At 49.7% G+C, this 25397-nt stretch overlaps 1 protein-coding gene across 1 annotated transcript in view; it reads left to right on the top strand.

Moving 5' to 3' along the window:
• Positions 1-4665: 4665 nt before the first annotated feature.
• The window catches only part of SHB (SH2 domain containing adaptor protein B), a 125737-nt gene continuing 105005 nt past the window's right edge, over positions 4666-25397 (top strand). Inside the window, exon 1 of the mRNA XM_031450057.2 lies at positions 4666-5949. Within this exon, the coding sequence (XP_031305917.2) occupies positions 5239-5949 (711 nt within the window). The 5' untranslated portion in view covers positions 4666-5238. The remainder of the gene's footprint in view (positions 5950-25397) is intronic.

Raw genomic sequence — 25397 nt, 5'->3', positions numbered from 1 at the left:
TCCTTTCCATCACACCTAACTGTGCTGAAGACACTTGTGCCCTTCTCTTGTTAGGGGGTTATTGTCAGTCACCTGGAGGTGACTTCAAAGGGGTCAGAATGATTTATGCCCTCTCTGCTCCCGACCCAGTCCTCACCTCCACCTCCCTTCTGCTGCTGCAGGTATCACAGACACTGTCCTGGGATCTGGCCCCTCTCAGGGCCATATCGTTAATGGCCACCTCAGGAAGGAAGTGGGCTGGAAATGGTACCGGCCAGATACAGCTGTGACAGAGAGCCCATAATTGGGTAACACAAGGACAAGAGGGATTTGGCACCGGCAAACTATAGGCAAAGCATGTTGGGAGAGGCCCACTTAATTCACAGAGACACTTGGAATTAGTTGTAAATTCTCTGGGAAGAGATCAAGGCAGCGGCATAAACAGCTCAATTAAACTGTCACCTCAATGCTCAATGCGCGGTAATGGTCAAAACACAGCCTTTAATCTAGATATAGAGGATTACCTTCTGACCAGTAATGAGATTCCTAAGATTAGTTGTACCTGAGGTGGAGGGAAAAATAGAGCTGGCTCAGCGACACCGCGGACAGCCTTGCATGTCAGCAAGACTGGGACTTGTGTGGAAGGGGCTACCTGGACGCCACAACCTTCCTGGAGCCCCCTCTGGAAGCTGGGAAGACAGGGATGAATCTCATTCTGCTTCCTCCATGGAAGAGATCCTCCTAGGAACAGAACCCAGGAGCACATCTGTTTCAAAAATTCAGCAAGTCTGACCCACTCCCAGCTCTAGAACAAAGCGAATAGCCACTTGCACCAGGTCCAGCACCACTCTCCCCTCCATGATCAACCACGCACGCTCACTTATTCGTCCCACAGACATTTATTGCCTGCCCACTAGGTGTCAGGCACTGTTCTGGACACTTAAGATATGCAGTGAACAAAGAGCTTATTCTTTGTCTTGCTCACTGTGGGGCAAGACAAAGAATAAACAAGAAAAATAAGTAAAATATGCTGTGTGTGAAATAGGAATGAGTGATACTCAGAAAAATAAATCAGGAACAAAGGTATGAAGTATTGAGTAGGGACAACAATTCTAGATATGGTGGCCAGGGGTAGCCTCATTGAGCAGGTATCATTTAAAGAAAGACCTGAAGAAGGTGAGTCATGGGAATGCCTGAGGGGAAGCATTCCAGACAGAAGAGATGTAGTGCAAAAGCCCAAGGTAAGAGAGGGTTCAAGGAACATCGAAGAGGCTGCCTAGCTGGAGCAGGAGAGAGGACAGTATAAGACAAGGTCAGGAATTCAAGGGGGCTGGGTCATGTAAGGCTTTAGGGGCCACTGTAAGGATTTTGGCATTTACTATTAGGGAAATGGAAATTTAAGGAGGGATTTGAGAAGAGGAGGAGCATAATCAGATCCATTTTAAATAGGATCACTGGCTGTGTGTTGAGAGGGAAGCCAGGAAATGGGTAAGAGACACCTGAAATGACAAAGGCAAAAGAAGGAGTGTAGGACCCGGGTGGAAGCAGTGGAGGTGGTGAGCCTTGGTAGTGTTCTGCATATTCCTCGCTGAAGGACTGGATGGAGAAGGAATAAAAAAGGTATCAAGGATGAATGAGGGTTTTGTTTCCAATCTTCGCTAAGCATTGATGACCCAAATCTGTGCTTCCAGCCCAGACTCCAGTCCTGGGGCCTGATACACAGCAGGGGACTGACATTAATATCTGATGGACTGAACTGAAAAAGTAGATGAATCTGTTGGATTGGTGGCACCGCTTTTCCAGGCCATGGCATAGCCTACTTCCAGATAGTAGAAAGAAGTGCAGAGAAAGAGCCGCCATGTCCCCACCTGGGTCTAAAGTGAGAAGTAGAGATGGGGCAGAAAGAGAAAAAGGACCACACCTGACCCTTCCAATAGGATAATCAAGAACAAGTAAGGGGGATATAAAAGGGAAAAAAATGCCAAGAATGGTGGGCATAGTGTTGGGTTTGTGATATCAAAGAGACTTGGTGCCAATCCCAGCTGCGCCTCTTGACTGAATCACTTCCCTTCACTGGTTCCAGTTTTCTATCTTGGAATGGGGTGGCTGGTTTTCTGAAAAGAGTCTGTCCAGCTCTAACCATCTAGTGCTCCAATCCTTTTCTTACAAGTCCCTGTCTCTTCTAGCCGTTTGACACACTGCTCCTTAGGGAACTTTTCTATTTCCTTTCAGAATGATTATTTCTGACTGAGTCTTGTAAGGTGTGTCCCTACTAGTTCCCAAAGGAAAACACTTGCATGTTTTCCTTTTGCCTGCTTGAAATAAATACTACCTTAGGCTAGTTACTCCATATATAAACTGGGAATAACACTAGATTGTAGGGATACTGAGTAGGATTAATTATATACAGAACGTGTAGGGGTTGAGCTGATACACAAGTTTTTGGCATAATACTATAGCATTACAATAATTTTGGCTTGCAAATTATACCCTAGCAGAGGCATCACATGAAAAAGTTGGTCTGACCCCATGGCCTGCTGAAAGTGAAATGGAAAAACAAGTTGTGAAATATAACTTACCTTTCTCAACTTTTGAAAAAGCAGAGATAACTCTTCTATGTGCAACCCACATGCAGGGAACAAGTTTCTAGATCCCGGAGAATTTTTTGCCCAGGGTGGCCTGGCCTGTTGCCAGGATCTGGCTGTGTTCCTCCTTCCTGAACCTAAAAAGCAGAGCTGGGAAGGGAGGAAGCAGGAGAGGATTTGTGGTTGGTTGAAAGGTGAGGCTTGCAATGAAGATGTCCTTGCCTTTCAGGTTTTCTATTTGTGCCTCCCTCATTTGTGGGATAATTAAGTGCTTATACAGTAGAGGAATTATTTAATGGGTAATTTGAGATATTTAAGTCTAGGGATACCCAAAATAAACATCTTAGCCCAGGTCAACTTCTGGGTCCTCCTACTATCTTCCAGACACACACCACACACACATGCACACACACATGCACATACCCCATATCCTAGAATATTTCTTGTAAAATGCTAAATAAGTAGATCTCAGGCAGTGAAGGGGCTGTATAGTTGGTGATGATGTCTGTGACTATGGGGGTCATATGGTAGGTCTGTAAAATTTAACTAACTCATAGAGCATGGCAGTCCTGTCTGCCTAGAGGGAAAGAGCAAATAGCTTGATCCTGAAGGACAATTTGCAGTCAATTCTACTGCATCACTGTGTGTGGCTGAGTGGACAGAGCACAGGCTTCAGAGTAAGACATAAGTTGGAGTCCTGGCTCTGCCACTTACCCACTGTGGCCTCAGGCAGAGGAAGAGGCCACAGCTTTCAGGCCTTCCCTGCCCAAGAGCCTCGGACTGAGAGTTTGAACTCAACCTTCAGTCCTGGCCAAAAGAGCCACTGGCCTTTCTCCCTGCCCTAACAGGTTCCACTTTTCCTCCAAAGCCCATCTATAATATACAAGTTGCAAGTGAAGATAATTAATGATTTTGGCTATTGTCCTAATAAATCAGCACTCTCTGAAAATGTCTCAGATCTCAGTTCTTACACCTGAGGGAAAGTTATATTCTGAGACTTGACCAGCCACATGCAGAGGAGCCCTGGTTCCAGTGTCTAGGCAGAGAGCATGCCACCTCCCAGGAAAAGCTTCGTTTTGCAAACTGTGCACCTCACTTGGCCTGTTTCCTCATTTTTGGTTAATAATCAGAGGATGATCTTAAATTGCAAAGTAGAGACTAGTGGAAATGACATGATTTTTGGTGCTTCCAGACCGGGCAACTGGCATCCAGGCCCACCTGGGTGACCATCCTCTGAGCCTCAGTTTCTCCATCTGTAAAATGAGGGCCCCGGGTTAAATGCAGTTTTGCCAGCTCCTACAATCCTAGGCATTAAACGTTCGTCCCCGCAGCCCCTCTCCGCCAGGTTGGCAGTGAACAGGGTTAAAACCACTACTTCCTCAGAGGTGAAAAGGTGCGCAAACATTCCGACCTCCCCTTAGCTTGCCAATCCGATTGGTGCCTGGCCGGGCCCCTGCCGCCTATCCCGGTCGCGTCCGTCATCTGGATTGCTAAAACGCTCATTTGCATAAAGATTCCTCCGAAGATCTGGCACACGGGGTTGAACTGGAGTCTTCGTCCTTTTAAGAAAAGGAGAGGCACCCTGTCCCTAATGGGTCTCGGCACTGCATTTTCTCCTCGCGGATCACGGAGTACACTAAAAACGTCCCATGTCCCCAACAATAGGGATCTCTTAGTGGCACACTGAGCGGGTCCCAAGGGAGGGTTTGGCCTCCGCACGCGGCAGGCTCAGGCTGGCAACCTCTCGCCCTAGGAGGCGGCGGGCTGCATGCAAGGCGGGCTCGGCTGCAACGCGGGACCCCGGCGCCCTGAGGCGCGACCCGGGGGCTGGCGCCGAGGCGGCCGCGGGAGGCTGCGCGTGCTGAAGTGGAGAGGTGCTCCCGCCCAGGACCCGGGCGCAAGACGGGCGGGGCCAGGGCCGAGGTCTGGCATCGGTGCTCTTGGGGGTGGGCGGGGCGGGGCCTGAGGGGGCGGACTGGGGGCGGGGCGCGCGCGAGCCCGGGGAGGGCGGGGCCGCGGCGAGGGGCGGGCTCTGGTGGCCCGAGTGTCACACACGCGGCGGTTCAGGAGGCGGCGGTTCAGGAGGCGGCGGCGGCGGCAGCGGCAGGCGCCGCTGGGACGGGCACGGGCCCGCGGGCTCGAGCGGGCGCCGGCTGCCTTCCTCCGTTGCTCGCTCGCTCTCCCGTCCGCTTATTCGCCCGCCGCGGGTCCAGGCTCGCCTCAGAGCTCTGAAAGGAAGAAGGGGGGCTGGGGACGCCGACAAGTTCCCGCAGCAGCCGCGGATCCCGGCCAAGGCGGAGGTTACGGTTCCGACGGGGAAGAAGCGCGCTCCGAGGGGAGCGCACGACTAGAGCGTCCGAGGCGGGGGGCGCCAGGGCCTTTCGCTCTCTGTGGGGCCGTGGCCGGGATCCCATGAGACGCGCCCGAGAGGGGCGCGAGATCCGAAGCCGAGGCGGCGCGCGGCGGAGGCGGAGGGCGGTGCTGCAGCTGCCGGAGCCCGGGAGCGGCCGGCAGGAGGCGGCGGAGAGAACTTGAACTTGGCGTCGGGAGCGGGCGCCCCGGACGCCCCTCTCCGGGGCTGGGGCGCCGAGGGACCTGGGAGACAGCTCTGCCCCCCGAATGGCCGCGGCGGCGGACCAGGCTCCCGCGCCGCGGCCCTAGGCGGCCTCTCGCCATGGCCAAGTGGCTGAACAAGTACTTCAGCTTGGGCAACAGCAAGACCAAGAGTCCTCCGCAGCCACCGCGGCCCGACTATCGCGAGCAGCGGCGCCGGGGCGAGCGGCCCTCGCAGCACCCCCAGGCCGTGCCGCAGGCCCCCGCGGCCGCCTCGGCGTCCTGCGGTACGGCAGCCGCCTCCTGCTTCTCAGCATCGTCGGGATCGCTGCCCGACGACAGCGGCAGCACGAGCGACCTCATCCGCGCCTACCGCGCACAGAAGGAGCGCGACTTTGAGGACCCCTACAACGGGCCCGGCTCGTCGCTGCGTAAACTGCGCGCCATGTGCCGTCTGGACTACTGCGGCGGCGGGGAGCCGGGCGGGGGCCAGCGCGCCTTCTCGGCCTCCTCCGCTTCGGGCGCCGCGGGCTGCTGCTGTGCCTCCTCCGGCGCGGGCGCCGCCGCGTCCTCGTCCTCGTCCTCTGGCTCCCCGCACCTTTACCGCAGCAGCAGCGAGCGGCGGCCCGCCACGCCGGCTGAGGTGCGCTACATCTCCCCCAAGCACCGCCTGATTAAGGTGGAGAGCGCTGCGGGCGGTGCAGGAGATCCCCCGGGGGGCGCCTGCTCCGGCGGCCGCACCTGGAGCCCGACGGCCTGCGGAGGCAAGAAACTGCTCAACAAGTGTGGCGCCTCGGCTGCGGAGGAGAGCAGTGCCGACAAGAAGGACAAGGTAAGGCGCCCCTCCGCCTCACCCGAGTTTCCAGAGCCATTGTGCTCACGGGGAAACTGAGGCACCGCTCTGGTTCCGAGTCCCTACAACCACTTCGGGCTAGCACCCTGGAGTCAGGGCTCAAACACTACTTCCCAATTCTGCCTCCTTGCACACGCTCCCCCCCGACACTCCCCCCGGCCCCGATCGTCGGCCTCCTGACACAGTCTCTTTCGCTGCTGCTCTTAAGACGTCCTCTCTCTCAGCCCACAGCCAGGTGTCCGCTTCGAAAGTAGCCTGACGGGAGCGACCCTCCCAGCCTTGCCGCCAAAATAGGCAGCTAGCCCTTCAGCCCCCGAGGAGAAAAATCAGAGAATCAGAGCTGTCACGGACTTAAAAGAGTGTTTACTCTTGTCCACCCCGTCTCCCCCCATCGACGATTCTATAGATGGGAAACTGAGAGGTCCAGAGCTGGGAATGGACTCGCCGGATATTACACACTCTTGGTGGCAGATCTGGACTGGCTGTCTCTGAACGGCTGTATGTAAATTCTTCTAAGCGCCCTGCTCCACCCCCTGCGCCAGGTTTCCAGATGGGGCGGCCTTTTGTACTGGAGCTTCACCGGGAACCACACGCGTGCTTTTCCGGTTGAAATGTGCTGGCCTCCAAGAACGCTCCACTTCGACCTGTTAGTTCCTCTAGCGGCGCAGGAGAGGGGTCCCCCTACCTGGGCCAGCTGGAAGGAGAACCACCCCTCCAATCTTCACCTTACTTCTTGACCTTACCCCGACCCCATACTGTCCCAGGGATGAGGGGGACTATTTTGTGCAACCCCCCTCCCTGAGAAATCAGACCATCTTGATCTCCCACCTTTGAAGCAGGATAATTACAGCCAGACTGGGCCCTCTCCTTCCCTTTCGCACTCCTGTGACACCCTCCCTTCTCCCATAAAATAATACTTGTTTTGTCTACTTCTGGTGGAAGGCAGTATTTTGATTACATCTGAGGCCTGGTGCCCTGTGATGGCTACCAGGCTACTGTCCCTCTTGTTCTCCCTCAAACCCCACCTTTTCCCAAAGGTAAACTTTTGTCCAGGTGTGGACTAGGGGAGGCTGATAAAGAATCTGAGTTTCTTTTAGGACTGGATGTCCAGATAGGAGTGAGACAGGCTCTTACCTGCCAGCTGGTGCTTGGAAAGGGATTTTTTTGTTTTGTTTTCCAGATAGGGGGAGTAAGGGGACGCCCCTCTTAATTTTTCTGCCTGACTTCCTCTCCTCAAGATCCCAGGTCTCCAGAGTATCCCCTCCCTGCTGGGTCTGCTGAATGCAGCATGGGCAGTCTGAGGATTCCACCTTCCACCTCCCCCTGGGGCCAGTTTGGGGACACATCTCAGAAGCATGGATTCTGGGCTTCCTAAGGACCCATGATGTCACCACCTAAATGATAGGGTGCTGGGAGCCTGGTGGCTACCCAGGTGCTGCCTTAAGGGCAGAGGAGATTTCTCTGGGAGCCCCTAGGATCACAGGGTTGTGGTCAATCTGTGAGGGAAAGAGCAGAGAGGCTGTATGGCCCAGGCTTGGCTAGGTGCTGGCCTGGGAAAACCTCAGGTCCCTGGAGACAGAATGCGTGAGGACGGCCCAGCCTAGCTCCCTGGAGAGATTCACTGGACTCCCTGCCTCCCACCTGTTACTCCATGGCCACCTCCCAGGCAGGCAAATCTCCTTTCTCTCTCCCTGCTTGTGGTTCTGTCTGCTCACTAAAGTCTTCCTTTATGGCTTTCAAACTTTAGTAAACATTTTCCCTAATTATAATTAAGACTATTTCAGATACTGAGGAATGATAATTTTTATAACTGTGATGTCCAGCGTGTTGAAGACTTGGCTCCGTTCTGCCAAGTATTTCTTACAGGTCTTCTCTGCTCTCCCCTGCTGGGTACTGGAGCAGGGTTCCTCAATGAATAGTGTGGCCCAAGCAGAAGTGTGCACCAGTGCTGTGATGGGATGGCTTACCAGGAGGTGGTCATGGAGGGCCACTATTGTGGTTGGCTGTGGAAGAGAGCCTGGTGCTTTGTGGAACTGCAGGAAGGCCCTGTGGCCGGATTTAAGAGGTTAGAGTTGGGCAGGACCCCAGAGGAGCAGGAGGGCCTGGGTCAGGGGGCACCTTACCTTGTAAGCTAAGCACAGTAAGAGCATTTAGTTGCTAAATGATGTGAGCAGATTTGGTTTTTTAAAAAAAGATCTCGGGACTGCATTTCACCTACTAGGTTGTGACTTCAAGCCCTTTGATATTTTAAGAAGTTGTTGCAATACAGACTCGATACTCAGGTCCTTGGAGTCAATACCTCCAAGGCATTTCAGCTACCAGGCGTTTTTTTCTAACAAGCAGGAGGGAAAGCTGCCAGAGAGGGTCATACTATGCATTGCTTCTCAAACCAGCACCTGGAGGGCTGGTTAAACCACAGATTGCAGGACCCATCCCGCACAGAGCCTGAGTCACCACACGTGGTGTGGGGCCTGAGAATGTGCATTTCTAACAGATCTCCAGGTGATCTTTTGCCACTGATCCTGGGACCACACTTTGAGAACACTCATGCAACAGTGGCTTTTTAACCCTCTCTCTGAGTCTTCGGCCAGAGCTGATTTGGAATGCAGAGACTACGTCATTTCTGCCCTCCTTGTAGGGCTGCCTCCTAATCTGGGGCCAACACTCACCCCATACCCGCCCCATTCCTGTCCAGGCAGCCAAGAAGCAGCCTGGTTTTCACATTATTTCCAGCCAGACAGCTTTCAGAAGGCCAGGCACATTGCAGATCCAGCCCTGAACACCCTAGAGCCCGCCTTCTGCCCCTCACCCATGGATCCAGGAAAACCCACTTCTAACCCACTTAATCTCAGGTCCAGCTTCTTTTTATCAATTGCTAGGGGATAGGACAAGAACCTGTAGGGCTGTTGAATGCCCCCTGTGTGTCGGGCTGTGTTTTTGACGTCGGTCTGTGTTGAGAGTTGCTGTGGCGTGGAGTAGGAGCTGTTGGTCCACCAATCCTCCTTTCAGGACCTCTGCTGCCAGCCCTACCCTCTCCTGCCTCCTTCAGTACCTGGGCTTCCCTCTGTCGCACACTTAGGCAAACTCCTATTCTCCCAGGTGAGTCCCAGGGCATACACACTCCTGGTCACAATTCGCTGCTTCTGGCCAGCCTCCGGTTTTTCCCTTTTAGAATCAGATGCTGGAGGGACTGTGTTTTCAATTTAAGCAACTTTTACCCAGCACTTATTTTGTGCTCAGAGATCTCTCTGTACAAGGGTGACCTAGGAGGGGAGAGAATAAAGGCTGCAGAAGACTGGGCAATAATCTCTGGCCTGAGCCTCTGGAGGAGACCAACATACATTGTCTTTCCATCATTTGTCTCCCAGTGTTTTTGTCTTGGGTAATTTACTGAGGTCTTCACCTAGGAGGCAGCTTTGAGCTGGATTTAGAGATGGAAGTAGAATTTCAGCTCAGGGGAAGGGCTGACTGCAGCCTGCAGGAGTACTGACGTCCCAGTGTTGTGAGTGTACGCGCGTATGTGAGTGTGTGTGTATATGTATGTGTGTGGGCATGTGTGTGTATGTACATGTGTATACAAAACCTCAACCGGAGTGTGTTCTTGAAAATCAGAGCTTTCTTGCAGTGGGCCTCACTTGGGGAATGAGAGATGACAGTGTGAGATAGGTGGGGGCCTGAGTTTAGACCTCACAGGGGAGTCCTTGAAGACTGTTGAGCCAGGAAAGTGACACTCAGAACCATGGTTGAGGAGCATCCCAGGCTGTAAAGAGCTGCTGCAATCTGGGGGAGATGGGGCTGGAGTTAGGGGGCAATTGCAATATAATCCAGGTAAGAGACAGTGAGGGCCTGAGCTCCTGGGAAGAGACAACAGAACTTCAGTAGGTAGAAATATTATTCCTTCAGGTTGTCTTTATAAAAAAATAATGATGACAAAAGAGGACAGTAACTTGGTAGGTCTCCTTTTGTGCAGCCAAACAGGTCTCATCCCGTTATATTTTCTGCTGAAGTCTTGTTTCTTTTATCATAATTAAGTAAATGTTGTTTCCACTGCAACTGAGAAAGTCAAGATGCACCATGACATCAGTTTCCCAAGTTTTAAATACATGCTAATGTGTACCAACACTTTATATTTTGTCAGCATCCACAGTTGAGTTAAATAACATGTTTCCCAAGGAATAAATAATATCATGTCTAACCTATTTAAAAAAAAAAAACAAAACACTCAGCAGACAGTCTCTGAGCAGCCTGCTAGGCAGGGGAAATTTAGAGAGAATAAGTTGTGGCCAGCTTTCCAAGAGGGAAGTGTCTCAGATTTGCAGTTGAACACCAGCTTCTCAACATCTAGTCTGGGAGACTGAGACAGTTAATAAGACAGTGTCGCATCCTGAGGCATGCCAGGACAGAGGTGTGTGCAGAGGGCTGGGAGGGCCTCAGCTCTGTCTGCAAAGTCAAGGAGGGCTTTCAGGTTGAGGTGACATTTGAGCTTTTTCCATTTAGAAGCTTGTATCAAGAGAATGGTTGGAAGCCCTGAAGGGTGGGAGCAGCAGGGATTGCAGAGGGAGGTTGGAGCCACAAAAGGAAGAGAGTGTCTCATGTGCCTTTTTGGGGAGTTGTGACTTGTCTTTTTGGTCTTTTTCACATCAGCTCATTGATGTGTAGCTTGACTGAAGCTAGGGCCAAGCATGAGCTGTCAGTCATTTCCATTTGGTTAACAACCGTGATCTCCATCCAGTTCTTAGAAAGTAATTAGCTGAAAAGGTAAGAGCCAAGCTTAGTAGCTGTGGTTTGGCTTGGGACACTTTCTCCTTTGAAGTTCTGTCCCATGAAAGTAGTGAGAGAAATGCTGCTTATCAAATCCAGTTTTTCCCATCGATTCCCCAGAAGAGGAATATATTCTTCAGGCTTCAGGCTAATCACTTCATTGGTCATTTAATCCTCACAGTCACCTTAGAAGAGGGTTACACACTGTATCAGTTAGCTATTGCTGCATAACAAATCACCCCAAACTCAGTGATTTTAAACCAGGGATTAGCAAACTTTTCTTAAAGGGCCAGATAGTAAATATTTTTAGGCTTGCAGGCCAGACAGCCTCCATCACAACTATTAAGCTCTGCCATTACAGCTTGAAAGCAGCCATATACAATATATAAAGGTGTTCCAATAAAACTTTATTTACAAAAACAGGTTGCTGGCTTGTGGTCTGTAGTTTCCAACCCCTGCTTTAAATGATAAACCTTCATTATTGTCCATGGACCCACATGTCAACTGAGTAGTTTTTCTGGCCTCAACTGGGTTCACTCAGGCATCTACTGTCAGTGTAGAGTGGGTGTGCGGCCCTGCCAGTCCTAGCTGGGCTCTCTTATGTGTTTGGAGGCACCTGGTTTAGGATGGCCATAGCTGTGTCAGTTTGGCTCTGTCTCATCTTCCAGTGGGCTAGCATTGTTCATATGAGGGTGGCAGGGCTCCAAGAAAGTAGAGAAGCCCATATAGTTTCTTGAGGTTAGAAACTGCTACACTGTCCCTTCTGTGGCATTCTGTTCACCAAAGCAAGTCACGAGGCCAGCCAGGATTCAGTGAGAAAGGAGGAGCTGCAAAGTCCCGTGGCAGAGGGCAGGGATATAGGCAGGCCATTAATTGGGGCTTTCAGTGCCATCCCTCTACCATGGGTAGTCTTATCCCCATTTTACAGATAAACCAAGGCTTAGAGGTTACAACTTGCCTAATATCACATAGCTACCAAGTGTCAGAGCTAGGATCACACCGATGCCATCTAAATTCAAAGCCTTTATGCTTTTCATCAATTTGTTCCACTCTTTTGGACGATTTAGATGGCAATAGTAAGGCTCTGACATTGACTGAAATGTATGTTGTGTGTCTCCCCCTCCCCTTCACTTACAGTTCCTCTTCTTGCACTCTTCTGCCCTAATTCCTCTCTCTTTCAGTCTGGGCTTTGGTGGTCCCCAAAGGGGCCCCAGAACTGGCTTTTCTCTCTCCCTCCCCTATCTGCCTCTGAGATCCATAAATGAGATGTTAATGCAGCCCTTGAGTTATTACATAGAGAAATTCTGCACACAGAGTTGGCGCTTCCCAAGGGATAGCTGCACAGAATGTGTCTCTTGTAGCTGTCATGTCTTCTCATTCTGACACCAAGCGTTCCCTCCCTCCAAGGATTGGCCAGGCTGTGTGTACTCTTTTACAAACAAAACAAAACAAAACAAAACAAAAAACAAAACAAAACAAAACAGTGGTACTTTGGCCCTCGTCAACAAGAAACCTAAGTTTCCTGGAAGGAGATCAAGTGACCATCTTCTAATCTGACAATCTCAGAACATAACTGATTTCCCCAGACTTAACCCTCAAGACCTGACCTCGTCCTCTCCCCACCCCCAAAGCATTTCTGCCCCATAAAAGAGGCATTAAAAGGCAAATCTGAAACAGGTGTGGCTTCCTCTGGTCATTTAACCGAAGCTGAACTTGCCTATGGTCAAGCGCTCCCCTGTGCAGCTCCATTTGGCATTGACTTTCACATCTTATGCTGAAAGAGCCGAGGGGTAGTGTCCTATGGGGAAGGGATAGATCAGGCTGGGCCCTAGAAAATAAATTGGAATTTGTGGCTTCGAAGCAGAGATCTGGGTTGCAGGCTGGCTGATGGCCTAATCTCCGCCTGCTTTCTGAGGGGAGTGTTCCTGCAGGATGGAGATGGTCTGCAGTGGTCTCCGCCACCCTGACTTTGTAACTTCTGTTTGGCTTATGTTGACTGAGGAATTGCCACATGTGGGCCACTGTCAGGAGCTGTGTGGTACAAGGATGAACCACGGGGTGGGTAGTGCTTGCCTGTAAGGAGCTTATCTTCTGGTGAGGACACAGGAACCAAGGTTAGAACACAGCTCTGCATGACAGAATTTATCTATAATCAAAGTGGTTTGGGTGAGCTGAGAGCCATCCTGGCAAAGAAGCTGTTCTGGGCAGAGCCTTGATTCCATGGGGCTACAGGAGAAGCAGGGTCAGGAGGAGATTCATTTTAACTGAGGAAAGTGGGGAAGGCTTCTCAGAGGAGGAGGCATTTGAGTAAGAAAGAGTAGTCAATTGAAGGGGTTTTCCACAATAGCAGTCCTAGCCAGCACTTTCATTGCACATACTCTGAGCCAGGCACTGTTCTTTGTACTCTATATGCATTAACGCATTTACTCCTCACCAGAGTCCTTTGAGGTGGATGCCACTGTCATTCCCATTTTACATATGAGAACACTGAGGCAGAAAGGTTAAGTTACTTGTCTAAGGTCACCCCTTCAGTGAGTGGCAGAGATGAGATTTGAAGCTGGATCCAGGGTCTTTGTTTTTAACCACTGGCCATACCACCTCAGGCTGTACAATCTCGAATGTTCTCTGCCTTATTTGTGGCTAGACTTAAATTCTTTATAAAAATCCCATCTGTTAGCATTGTAGGAGCTACTGATTCCTACATTTAGGTAAGCATTCCACAGCTTAAAGGACACTTTCACACCTATAATTAATTTGATTCTCCAAGTCACTCTGTGAGGAAGGTGCTGTCACCCCCATTTTATAGATGGAAAAACTGAGGGTCCAGGAAGTGGAGCCTGCCCTGCCTCCCAGAGGTACTGATTGAGCCAGTGGCCAGGCTGTTGACCTTGTTCTGAGCGCAGTGCTCTTTGTGCTGTGGTGGTCTGGAGGTGGCTTGGCCAAAGCTCCAGTCCACAGGAAGGGTGACAGCCTGATTGATTTCCGGTTCTTTCCATGTTTTGATTCTGAAACACTTTACTGAGACCATTAAGGAGCATCGACTGAGGACCTTGCTTCCACAATGGAATTTTCCTTCTCTTCCTGTTTGGTATTTTCCAGTAATATTTCTATTAATGTTTCACTTTCAGAGGCACTGGCTTCCTGAGAGTTTGTGCTTTCTCAACTGCTGAGCCAGGAGGAATTGAATTTTCCTCTAAATCATTCAGTTCCTTTCCATTTTCTCTAAGGGGAGCTCTCTCTGGATTTCCCATTATGCTGTAGAGGAAGGATCTTGGAGGTGGGTCCAAAGGATGGAGAATTAGTCAGGGCCCTGGGGAATGACTCAGGCCTCGTGTTTTCCAAGCAGAACTTAAGAGTAATGGTCAGAAAGGGGCTTCCCAAGGCTGATGAGGGGAGAAGTGACTTGACAGGTGGGTTGGGGTGGTGGGGAGGTGGATACCACTGGCCAGACCCCGAGTCCTCAGCTGGACCAAGAGAGCCCATACCAAGTCCTTTCTCCTCATTCATTCATTCAATAGGTATTGTTGAGAGCCTGCTACATGCTGGGTATTGTTCTATTTAGATACTGGGGATACAGCCGTGAAAAAAACAAAAATTCATGCTCCTCTGAGTTTGCTGTCTCATGAGAGGAGTCAAGCAAATATAGTATGTTGGGTAGAGAGTGCGGAGGAAAGTAAAAGCAGAATGAGGAGGCTAGGGTGGGCCTGAGTTTGGGCTGGGGTGCCATTTCAGACAGGTGCTTGGAGAGGGCTTGCTGAAGGGTGTGCTGGTGTGATTCACATGGCTTTCGGAGAGAAGTGCATTCCAGGCGGAGGGAACAGTCAGGGCAAAAGTCCAAGGCAGGAGCATGCCTGGCTGCTTCAGGGAGATCAGCATGACTGAGTGGAGCAGGTGGGGAGGAAGTGGGGAGAGGAGGTCCAGAGGTGGGACAGGGGAGGCCTGGGAGGCACTGAAAGGGTCTCTCGCTTTAACTTTGGGTGAGATGGGAAGTCAGTCAGTGGAAGTTCTGAGCAGGGGAATGACATGATCTGACTTGGGTTTTGAAAGGATCGCTCTGGCTGCCTAGTGGAGAATAGGTTGGAGGGGCCCAGCCAGGAGGCCAGCTTGGGGAACATACACCCACTGGAACTTGAGCACTAGCCATAGGTGATGAGAAGAGATGGGACTCAGGACATCCTGAAGGCAGAGCTGCAGGATTTCCTGACAGATGAAATATGAGATGTGAAGAGGGGTGGAGAGTCAAGAATGACTCCAGATTTTAGCCTGAGCAGCTGGGAGGGTGAATTGCCATTAGCTGAGATGAGGAGGACCCCGGAGGTATAGTCACAACTCAGCCAGTGGAGTTGCCCCAGCAGCTGAGTCCTGGGGCTAAGAGCAAGACACACTCTGCCCTCCAGGGCAGTGAGCTTCCTGAGAACTCAGAGAAGAGAAGGCATGGGCGGCCTCTGTCTGAGGCTAGGGAAAACCACCAGGAAGAGGAGGCCGACAGGTCCAAAGAGAGGTGCAGATGGGCATCCTAGACAGAAGGAATTCAGTCCACAGTGATTGAGATCAGAATGGGAGCCCTTCTGAGTGCAAGCAGGTGTGGCCTGAGCCTGGGGATTCCTTGGTATAAGTACAGGTGATCAAGGAACGAGGCAGGGGGTTGGGTGTGAAGGGCTACCTGCCACTGGTCTAAAATTGCCCCAATTCTCTAAATTCAAGTACCCAATTGAGCCGGTAACCTGGGCAGGATGGATATGAGCCTGGAGCCTGCCTGTTTTGCTAAGCAGAGCATTTCACTGCGGAGCACTTGTGATTGTTGGGGAAGTTCTCCCTTATCAGGGGGCCCACCAGTACGCGGGCTACGAGGAGGAGGCAGAAAGAACGAGGAATGGAACTTCCCCGGTTTCTCCAGCTAAATTCTAAAAATGAAAATGACCAGAAAGTTCTTCACAGTGAAGCATCACTGTTTTGTGGGACATGCACTCCCAGAAAGCCAGACAGCTTCATAATCCTCCTGGTGCATTCCAAAGGCACACATGTGATTTGGGGCCCTCGTGGCATTTGAGGAATGATGCAGCCCCTACCTGCCTTCCTGTGTGGGGCAGTTGCAAGTTGGCTGTGTTCTGAGCAAGCTTGGATTTTTTAGTATATTTCAGTGTTCATCTCTGGGGTAACTTTTTCTTCACCTTTTAACAAAACTAAGGTAAGATTGGTATGGAAAATGCAGGTAAGCAAAACTAAAATAGAGATCAACTCTAATTCTCCAATTGAAAGAAACCACTGAATATTTCACTCTTTTTCCATTCAGCCCCTTTTCAATGCATATATATATATATACACACATATATATATACACACACACACACACATTTTTCCCTCCACAAACATTAAGTAATATTGTGTGTATCTATTTATGTTCTTTTTCGCTGAAAGGCTTGGAAGGATGTCTACATTGTCTTAAACATTCAACAACAGTAATTTAATGTCTGCCTAGAATTCTGGTTGCCTACTTAGGCTCTCCATTATTAGGCTCTCTTATTATTAGTTTTCACAAATTTAACAGAGTGTAATGAACATCTTTGTAACTTAATTCTTTGCACAAATAAATCTAATTATTTCCCTGGGATTGATTCCCAGAATTGTTGGGTAAGAAAGGTAAAAATTTTGATACATGCTTTCATATTGTATTCTAGAAAGACCTTATAAGTTTGTGCCTGTTTAAGGCAGTTTAGTTTAATCTGCAATTTCTTGGGTAAACAGTGCATATGTGCATTGACCACTTGTGTCTCTTTTTCAAACTTGTATACTTCTATCTTCTCTCATCCTTTCTGCCACAGGGTTATCTTTTTACTGATTCGTGAGGGCTTTTGTGGATTAAGGATGGCAGCCCCTTGCCTGCCATTTGGGTTGCAGGATATTTTTTACAAGTTTGTAGTTTGCCTTTCAGCTCTGTAGCTGGTGATTGTTTTTGTTGTTTATACTGAATTGTTTTCTGTTGCTGAATCGGTCTTGATGTTCTTCATGATTTCTTGAGTGTGCTACTTAGAAGAGTCTTCCGTACTCCAATGTATTTTTTCTAATCCTTTGGTTCGTTCGTTCCTTCCTTCCTTCCTTCCCTCCTTCCTTTCTTCCTTCCTTCCTTCCTTTTCGTTTTTAACATTGACATCTTAGTTTGGAGTTTGATTTCAGGGTATGAGGTAGGGTTTTAATTTTATTTTTATGAATGACCAGTCTGTGTCTGGACATCCTCTTCTCTCTTGCTCTGTGATCTGTCTGTATTTCTCCACGTGCCTTTGTAGACTTCAATATTTTGACTCCGTCTCACCCTGACTGCATTTAGGTCTCAATTGCTATTATGATAATGATGATTTCACCTTGTCTTTATAAAATGACACCTTCTGTCTTCAGATACCCATGCGCTTATTACACATTCAATTCCTGACACCTGAGGGAAGTAGTTGGGTGTTAGCACTACATCTTTGGATGCTAGACCTGACACTGTGGGTGAGATGAGGCCAGGAAAACTTCGGCTCACCTCTGATGTAGTCGGCTTCCCTCTCCAGGACCAGGGGACCAACTGTCTAAGTATTTTGGGGGCAGCCATTTACTGTCTGTCCTGCTTTTGTGGCCTTATCTGGGAGTATCTGTTTCAGCTTTGACAAGGTGACTTTTGTGGAGAAAGGGATGCAACATTCAGTCCTCCATGCATCAAACACTTTTTAGACACCTACCATGTTACAGCAGTGGGCTGAGTCCTGCGGACAGTCAGCAATAAGTAAGCCCCAGTGCTCTAACCCAGAGCCCAGGAGGCAATGTTGGAAAGGCCCAGGAATATCTCTACTGCAAGGCAGAGGGAGTTAAGTGCCAGGCCAGAGAGGCAGGTGAATGACCCTGAGTAGCGAGGAGCACTGGAGCCTGCGGTGGGCAGTAGTGGAGCAGGCTGTGGGTGGCAGAGCTCAGACTTGAAGAATGGGTAAGACTTGAAATTCTTGTGTCATGTGGGAACTACATTATTTTGGTCATTTATACTTTTTTAACACCTACAGAGTCCAATGCAAGTGACATGAATTCAGAGTTCTCCCCCTGCCCCCCAACCTTTTCCGGCCCCCTCAACCCAGGTGTCCTGTGTCTTCAATCAGTGAGAGTCCCTTCCTGAATCTCTGTCGCATGTTCTTCTTTTCCCGGCTCAGGCCAGTGTCAGGATAATCCATTCTGCAGTGTCTGCTATGGGGTTTGTGACATTAATGAATTAGTGTTGACGGAACAGATTAAGCCCAGGAGTGTTCACGGGGAACAAGTCAAGGGGGGAAAAAATGCAGATTTTGAACAAAAAAATGCAGATTTTTGAACACTTCTGTGAACATTTCTGTGGTTCTAAGAGTGTCTCCCTAATTCACTATACTGTGTGTCATACCACGTCAATGTGCCCTACCTAGACCAGCCCCAGCAGCAAATTGGAATCACCAGGAGAGCATTTTTCAAAATTTGTTGTTGCCTGGGCTTAACCTCAGACTGGTTACAGCATGGTTCCTGGGGCTCGTGCCTGGGCATCAGTAGTTTTAGAAGGTCCCCAGATGATTTTGATATGCAGCCAAGGTGGAAAGTTGCTGCTCTGGACCTTAGCTTGGGGTTCCAGGGGAGCCTGGGGATCACCCAGTCCAACCCTCCTGCACCCATGCCTGAAAACTTCCAGTGACGACGTAACCACGTACTCCTCTACACAGCGGGGCTTTCAAGTTTTTCTCTACTGTTCCCTCCAATTTAGTACAGGTTTGTTGAGTGCCTGTGCTTACAGGAGCTGTGCTGGCTGACCTCTTTCTCTCTGTAGGTGATCTTATTTTAGTTGGACTCTTTGAGGTCAAGCAGAACCAGTCTAACCTTACTTCTTCCACTTGACGACCCTCAGATGTGTGATGGTATCTTCAAAGGCAGAGGGAAGCTGCAGGCTGTATCATTTCCCCACAGAGCTGGATTCCCAGCCAGGACACCAACTGCTAAGGGCAAGTACCCTTCACAGCATCCCAAGTGTGGAGGACGTTGGTGGACCCCCAGTCTGGGAGCTTCCAGGACAGGAAGTGGCAGGCTGGGGCAGGTTCTGAGTCGGTGGGCTGAGCTTGGCACTGAAGAGTTAGCTGTGCCAAAGCGTGACCAGATGGGGAGCACCGAGGGATTCCCAGGTGGATTTCAGGGGTATCAGACCAAAGAGAGCAGAAGAGCAGCAGTCAGGAGTAGATTCCAGGGGAGCTGATGGGATCTTGCCACCAGGACCTCAGCGCTGAGCAGGTAGCAAGTGGAGCAGAAGCTGCCCTGCTGAGAGAAGCCAGGTATTCTTAGTCCTGGGTCTTTGCCCTTTGTGGGGGTAGCCAGCACGGCAGCACACCATAGCTGCCCAGAGCTGTTGATCCAAACACAGCAAGACCCTAATGGTTTCCCCTGTGGTGGTGTGAAATGAGCACCAGCTTTGGGGTCAGAAGTCTGGGCTCAAATCCTGGCCCTGGTGCTTGGAAGCTTAGTAACTTGGTACAAGTGATTAGGTTCTCGGGGCCCGGAATGCCCCATCAACCCTAACACGGGCGTAACAATGAGACGGTGTTTCCTGACCGCTCACTCTGTGCCTCACACCAATGTAACACTTTCCATGTGTGATCCTCACAGCTGGTCTCTGAGGTGGTCCTGTTAGAAGCTCTCTTTTACAGATGATGAAACATTCTGACGTGAGGTTCAGGGGCAGTACATAGGGTCATTGTGAGGATTTAGTTGTATATTTTGGCAAAATTATAAACGCATACTAACCATAACTAGTTTTCAAGGCGAATGTCATATTACTCTTTAAATATCAGTACTATAAAAAAATGTACACTACTTGTTTCCTCTATTGCTTACTTATTGTGAGGATTTAATTATTTGTTTAAATGGCTAAGTGCAATGCCTGGCGCGTAGGAAGAGCTTTATGAATTCTTTTGGCCACAGTCTATCTTGGGCCTCAGCCCAGCCTCAAACTCTGGGGTTCCTATAGCCACAGTCAAGCCAGTGGGATTTCCATTCCTGGCCTGGTGAGGTTGTCTTCAAAAACTGGCTTTGTCCTTATCTTGACGGTCAGTTCGTAGCTGACCCATGATTCCCTGCAGTGGGAGAGTAGAAGTGAAAACTCCACCTGGATGACCACTCTGTTCTAAATGCTTTATGACTGTTAACTCACAACACACCATAGGATATAAGTTCTGTTAAGAGTCCCATTTTACAGATGGAGAAACTGAGGCAGACAGAGGTGTGGTTTGTTTTTTTTTTTAGTGTGTTGTCATAGGTGACACAGCTAGTGTAGGCAGAGCTGCAGATGGGAGTGTAGAGCCCAGACAGTTAGTTTGGTTTCTGTCTGCCCTTAACGTCTGTCTACATAGCTATAGGGAACAGTGACAGAGGACTGTTCCATTTCATCTGGTGGTCTTAAAACCACAAGGCTAGAGCCATTTAAAAACCACAGCTTTCTACTGTTGATAAAGCATCTGGTTTGTACCAGGCACTGTCCTTGTGTCTTCTCAGGATAATACTACCAAAGGAACATCAGGAAGGCTTCATGGAGGAGGTGGCACAGGAGCTGGGCCTTCATGGATTTGGATATTTAGAGACTGGTGGTTGTGAGGAGGTGACTCTGGGAGGGGGCCTTGTGAATTGTCCAAAGTGTGAGAAGACACAAGAGAAAAGATACAAGAGGGAGAGATGAGGCCAGGTGTTGGAAGGCCTGAAGGGCCAGGCCACAGAGTTTGTCTTTCCTCTGTGGGTAATGAAAGGTGGTGGAGCAAGAGTGACAGGGTCCGCTCTGTGCTTTAGGGAGACCTACCTGTCTCTATCTTAAGAGGATGGGTTAGAGAGGGTGGGGGAAGGGAGGCCTAAGCTGGCCCTGGAAGTGTGGAGCCCAGTTAGGAGGACACCAAATGCTTTAGGCGGAGGCAATGAGACTGACCCCATTCTTCATCCTTAAGCCATGAAATTCTATGACTGACTGTTCAGGCAGCTCTCAGATGACACTGGTCAATGGAGGGAAATTGACCGAGCACGCGTCGGGGATTGATTTCTCTGGATCACCGTTGTCAGTAACTGAGATGCCCTCTGTGGAGTTTGTAAGTTTCCCAGTCCAGCCTAGCATTTGTCCACATTCTGTCAGAGTCAGAGGCTCGTGTACCAGGGGTTACAGGCCTGAGTCAGGAATAGACGCCCGTCTCCACCCAAGGTCTTTCTGGAGAATTGGGCGGGAGGAGGCCTTGTCTGAACCAGGCGGCACCTCAGCTGCTTGTTTCTGCAGAAACATGGAGCAGGAAAGGGCAGAGCCACCCAGCAGCACCTCCGTGAGGGAAGCTGTGCGGGGTGCAGGGTGAAAGAGATGGGGGAGTGGGCCGGGTTTGTTCTGGGGGCCACAGAGCTAGTCACCTGACCTTGAGACCAATGTTCAGCTCTCCCATCTGATGGCAGCATCTCTGGGAGTCGTAGGTGTTCTGGGATGTCTGGGCAAATGATGGCCGATAGAAGGAGCCACGGAAAGGCTGCTGGTGGTGCAGTTGGAGCCTTCAGAAGGGAGCCTGGGGCTCTGGCTGCCACTGGGATGCTGACCTTTAGAGGACGTCCTCCACCGGAGAAGCTCTGAGCAGCAGTAAGTGCTCGTGAACCTTTGGGTCCCCAGGGGCGGGAAGAAACATTAGCCTTGTTGAAGGCGTTTGCTGGGCTCAATTGAAGGGCCCCCTGAGGATCCCTGGCCAATTCCTCCATTCACTGCTGAATCAGAAGCCCCTCTGGTCAGCAGAGGACGCTGCCCAATTCCAGAAGAGGTGCTTTGTAAATAAGGATCTAGGACTAACATGCCATCAGGCCAGCTCAGGGGCCTCTTGCCACAGGCTTGGGGCACACACTTGGGGAATTCAGCTGTCATCCAGCTCCTGCTTGCTGAGCTTCTGTGGGGCTCGGGATCCATCTGAAAGCCATCTGCGGTGTGACTGTGAAGTGACAGGATGATGGGAATCAGTGTCATCACCTGCAAGTCACCCACAGGACAGCCAAGAACATTGTCAAGACCCGGATCACACACGCAGGCCTCGGGCCCAACGTCAGTGTTCAGACCCCCAACCCAGGCAAGTGGCTGGGGTCTTGCCTGGCTTCCCTTTATCCCACCCCACCCTGGTTTTTGTCTGTACCCTTGAATCGGGTTCTTCATCACCCACAGACTAGGGCAGAAGTGAGCCTTGTTTTGAAAAAGCTGAGGAACATTTTTCCATCTAGGCAAGCCCTTTGTTTTGAGGAGTTCCTAAAATTATTAGACTTGAAGCCTCAAGAGGAAGCAGAAATTGTTCATAGAGACAGTTTACAGAAGGGCACTGAGTAAGCAGTTTGGAAGTAAGAAGTCAGTGGGTGGGGGTGAGGGCACATTCTTGATTTTCTTTTTGGCAGGGGTACTATTCGATTCTTCCCCCCTAAATTAGAAATGCCTTTTTAAAAAATACGTATCTGATCTTTTGGGGAATGGTTATTCTGGAAAATATTGTAACCACTTTGCTTTTGATGGTTTCTTCTGGTTTTACCTGTTTCTCTAGCAAGTACTTTGGAGCATTGGATTCTTTCAAGTTCAGCAGCTATAATTCTGTCTGTGCTCAAATGTTTCTTACTCTGCAAATGAATTTTGGTTGTACAGTTTCATTCATACAGAGTCATTTTGTCTAAGACATTGCTGATGGCCACCCAATTGTTATGGGTGGGAAAGGGACTTTAGATCTGTAAAGGGTACTGAAACAGAATGGGAAGTTCATGTGATCTTGTCTTCCCCAGACTTGTCTTGAAAAAAATTTAAAAAGGGAAATCAGGGCTTCCCTTGTGGGAAGAAGCTCAGGCTTCTTTAGAAGATCTGTGTATTTGAATTTCAAAGGCTTGTTTGAATGTGAAATCTAAGGTCATCTTGCATTTACAGTCTAAAAATCAGACACAAGTGAGTTAGATTGTCATTATTAAGTTTATCCTGCAGCCACTAGGGGTGTGACGTTCTCTACTTCTTAGTAATTTAGTGGTAAAAGAATCTTTCCCATTGCTGAAGAAAACACCATTGGTGAAGAAAACACCCCCTGAGCCCTTTTGCTGAAGGACTGTGGGATGTTTCACTGCATTGGTCTACAGTTGGATGATCAAAACTGACGAACATTGACAGGTGGACCCAGAATCACAGGGTGTGTCTTGTAGATTTGTAGCAAGTTGTGCGTGTTGTAGACTGTCATGCACTCAGTTTTAACATACCCCCATAGTACCTGCGCCAGCGCTGGTCAAGGGCCCCCACCTCCCAACCTGATGCCCCCCAGAGCAGTGGTGGTGCGTAGTGAAGTAGCACTGACTGATGTTTCGTCTGGGTTCAAGTTGAGGGTCTGTGACCTTGGGCAAGTCACTCGACCTCCCTGAGCCTATTTTCTGATCTTTAAATGAAGGTGTTCATCCCTGTCATGAAGTCAGCTGATAAGGCCGCTATAAAAAGACTTTATAAATCAGAGTAGCCCTAAAAATGTTGTAGACTTGGTTCTAGGTCGGGAAGAGTGATAGGAGACAGTGAGGGAACAACACAGAGAAGATGGAAAGTTGCTACTCTGTAGCCCATGGTTCCCCTCCTAGGAGTTTATCCTAAGGATAGAGTGAAGAGTCACAGTGATTTAGTTACCAATATCCTACAGCATCTGGAAAAACAAAAAAGTGGAAATCACCTAAATATCCAACTGTGGGAAATGGCATATGCATATGGTGGAAAGGAATGCCGCCAACCAAAGCTGGGTTGAGTAACTCAACTGCAGAGGAGTCAAGAAGGGAAAGGCTCACCACGGAAGACTTCTTAAAAAGTAGGATTTAAGAAACTGAATACTTGTTTTCTCCCCTTTCCCCATTCCAACCTACACATGTAGGGAACAAGCCAGACATAAATAGACCCAAACGTGAACAGTGGTTGTCACTGCCCAGTTAGGTATACTTCAGTTTTTAAAAACAAACACTTATTTAATCACAAAGGTACACTAAAAAAATTAAGTAGTGACATGTCAAGCACCAGGGGAATGGGAAGGTGAGCCGGTGCAGTCTCTCTGCCTCCCAGCCAGTTCTGCCGTAGCCAGCTCTGCCCAGCCTTCTGAATGTGTCGTTTTTTGAACTTCAAAGCCAGGGCTGAGAGAGCGTCTCATTGTGTTGGAATGTGGGTGCTGAGGCTCACAGGAAGTGGTGACAAGCCCTTTGTTATATAAGCTCACCAGGCTTGCTCGGCGGTGCCAGCGCTGGCCCTTGGTGCCCGGTCAGGACATCATCTGTCTGTGTCATGGTCACAGCCCTCGCCTGGGCAGGGACCTGTTATCGGAACTGCGCAGCCAGGCACAGGAAGCCACAGTGCACACACCCTCTCTTGCTTAACTCCCGCTGGCACGTTGGGCCATTCATGAAAGGAGAGACGCCAGCGTGGAGGGATTTACTGGCCTTATTCCTGACTAGGGAAGGTATGGGGATTTTCCCTTGCCCCTTTGGAAGGCACCTCTCCTGGCTGCCTTCCAAAGCCAGAGCAACCTGCTCTTCATCTGCTTCTATTTCTCCGTTCCTATTTGTCTGTGCTATGTGTACAGCTGTGGTCCTGCTGAAGGAGTTAGTCCCCGGGAGAGGGGTTGGTCCCTCAGTCTGGGAACGTGGCTGCTCCAAATGCCGAATGCAGTTTCCCACTCCGTTAACTTCCCTGCAGGAGGCAGGCAGAACGTGGCCAGCCATGCACAGGACAGGTGCCCACTGAAGCCTTGCAGTCTTGAAGCGTTTCCTGTATGGAAGGGTGTGTGTGTACCCGTGCTTGTGGGTAGGGATAATGGAATGTCGCAACCATTGTACTCAGCCTCATGCCTGAGATTATGAGCTACTTTTTATTGAGCACCGAGTGTATGCTGTACTCTGCTGGGTGCTTTAGGTACATCGTTAAACTGTAATCCTCGCAGGAACACTCTGCAAGGAGGTTACTGTCCATTTTTCAAATGAGGAAACAGACTCAGGTCGGGGGATATGGCCAAGGCCTGTCAAATTTCTGTGTTTTAATTGACATTCCTGTTTCATTGGATACGAGGGACTCAGCTTCTTGAGAACATGTACTCATTTTTTATTTACACTGGCAGCTTCTGGCTTAGAACTTGGAACATTGTCACCACTCTGGATGAACTGAACCTTGAGGCTCCATGGCTGGGTGATTTTGGACAAGTCCCATCTCCTCTCTGGGCCACAGTGTCTCCATCTGTAATGGCCACATGTTCTCTTTTACCTGGCCCTGTCTTTTCCAGACTTCCCAGGACAGCCATCCCCAGACCGCAGGTTCCTGTGGAATGCAGTTGATCTTGTAAGAGGTAGTCACAAGCAACTGAGGTCTTTTACTACCAGGCTGAGGCCTGAACATCAGATGACTGTTGTCGCCAATTAACAAGATACAAGAAATAAAGTTGCACAACTTTATAATGAAACCACATTTCTCACTGCCGTTTCAATTCACCCAGCGTTTAAGGCACGCGTCCTGCCCTTGGCAAGCTTGCGTGTTTCATTCCTTACCATAATCAACCACCTTTTCACCTGAATTGGTTTGAAAAGCCTTGGGCAGTTTCCAGAAATTATATCTACTCTAGAGGATGGAAGATTTACCACCCTAAGATGTTCAA

The sequence above is a fragment of the Camelus dromedarius genome, chromosome 10 (genome assembly GCF_036321535.1).
Source record: "Camelus dromedarius isolate mCamDro1 chromosome 10, mCamDro1.pat, whole genome shotgun sequence".
In the NCBI taxonomy this organism is placed as follows: domain Eukaryota; kingdom Metazoa; phylum Chordata; class Mammalia; order Artiodactyla; family Camelidae; genus Camelus; species Camelus dromedarius.
Note: the sequence above shows the minus strand (reverse complement) of the source record. Positions and strands in the feature narration are given on the sequence as shown.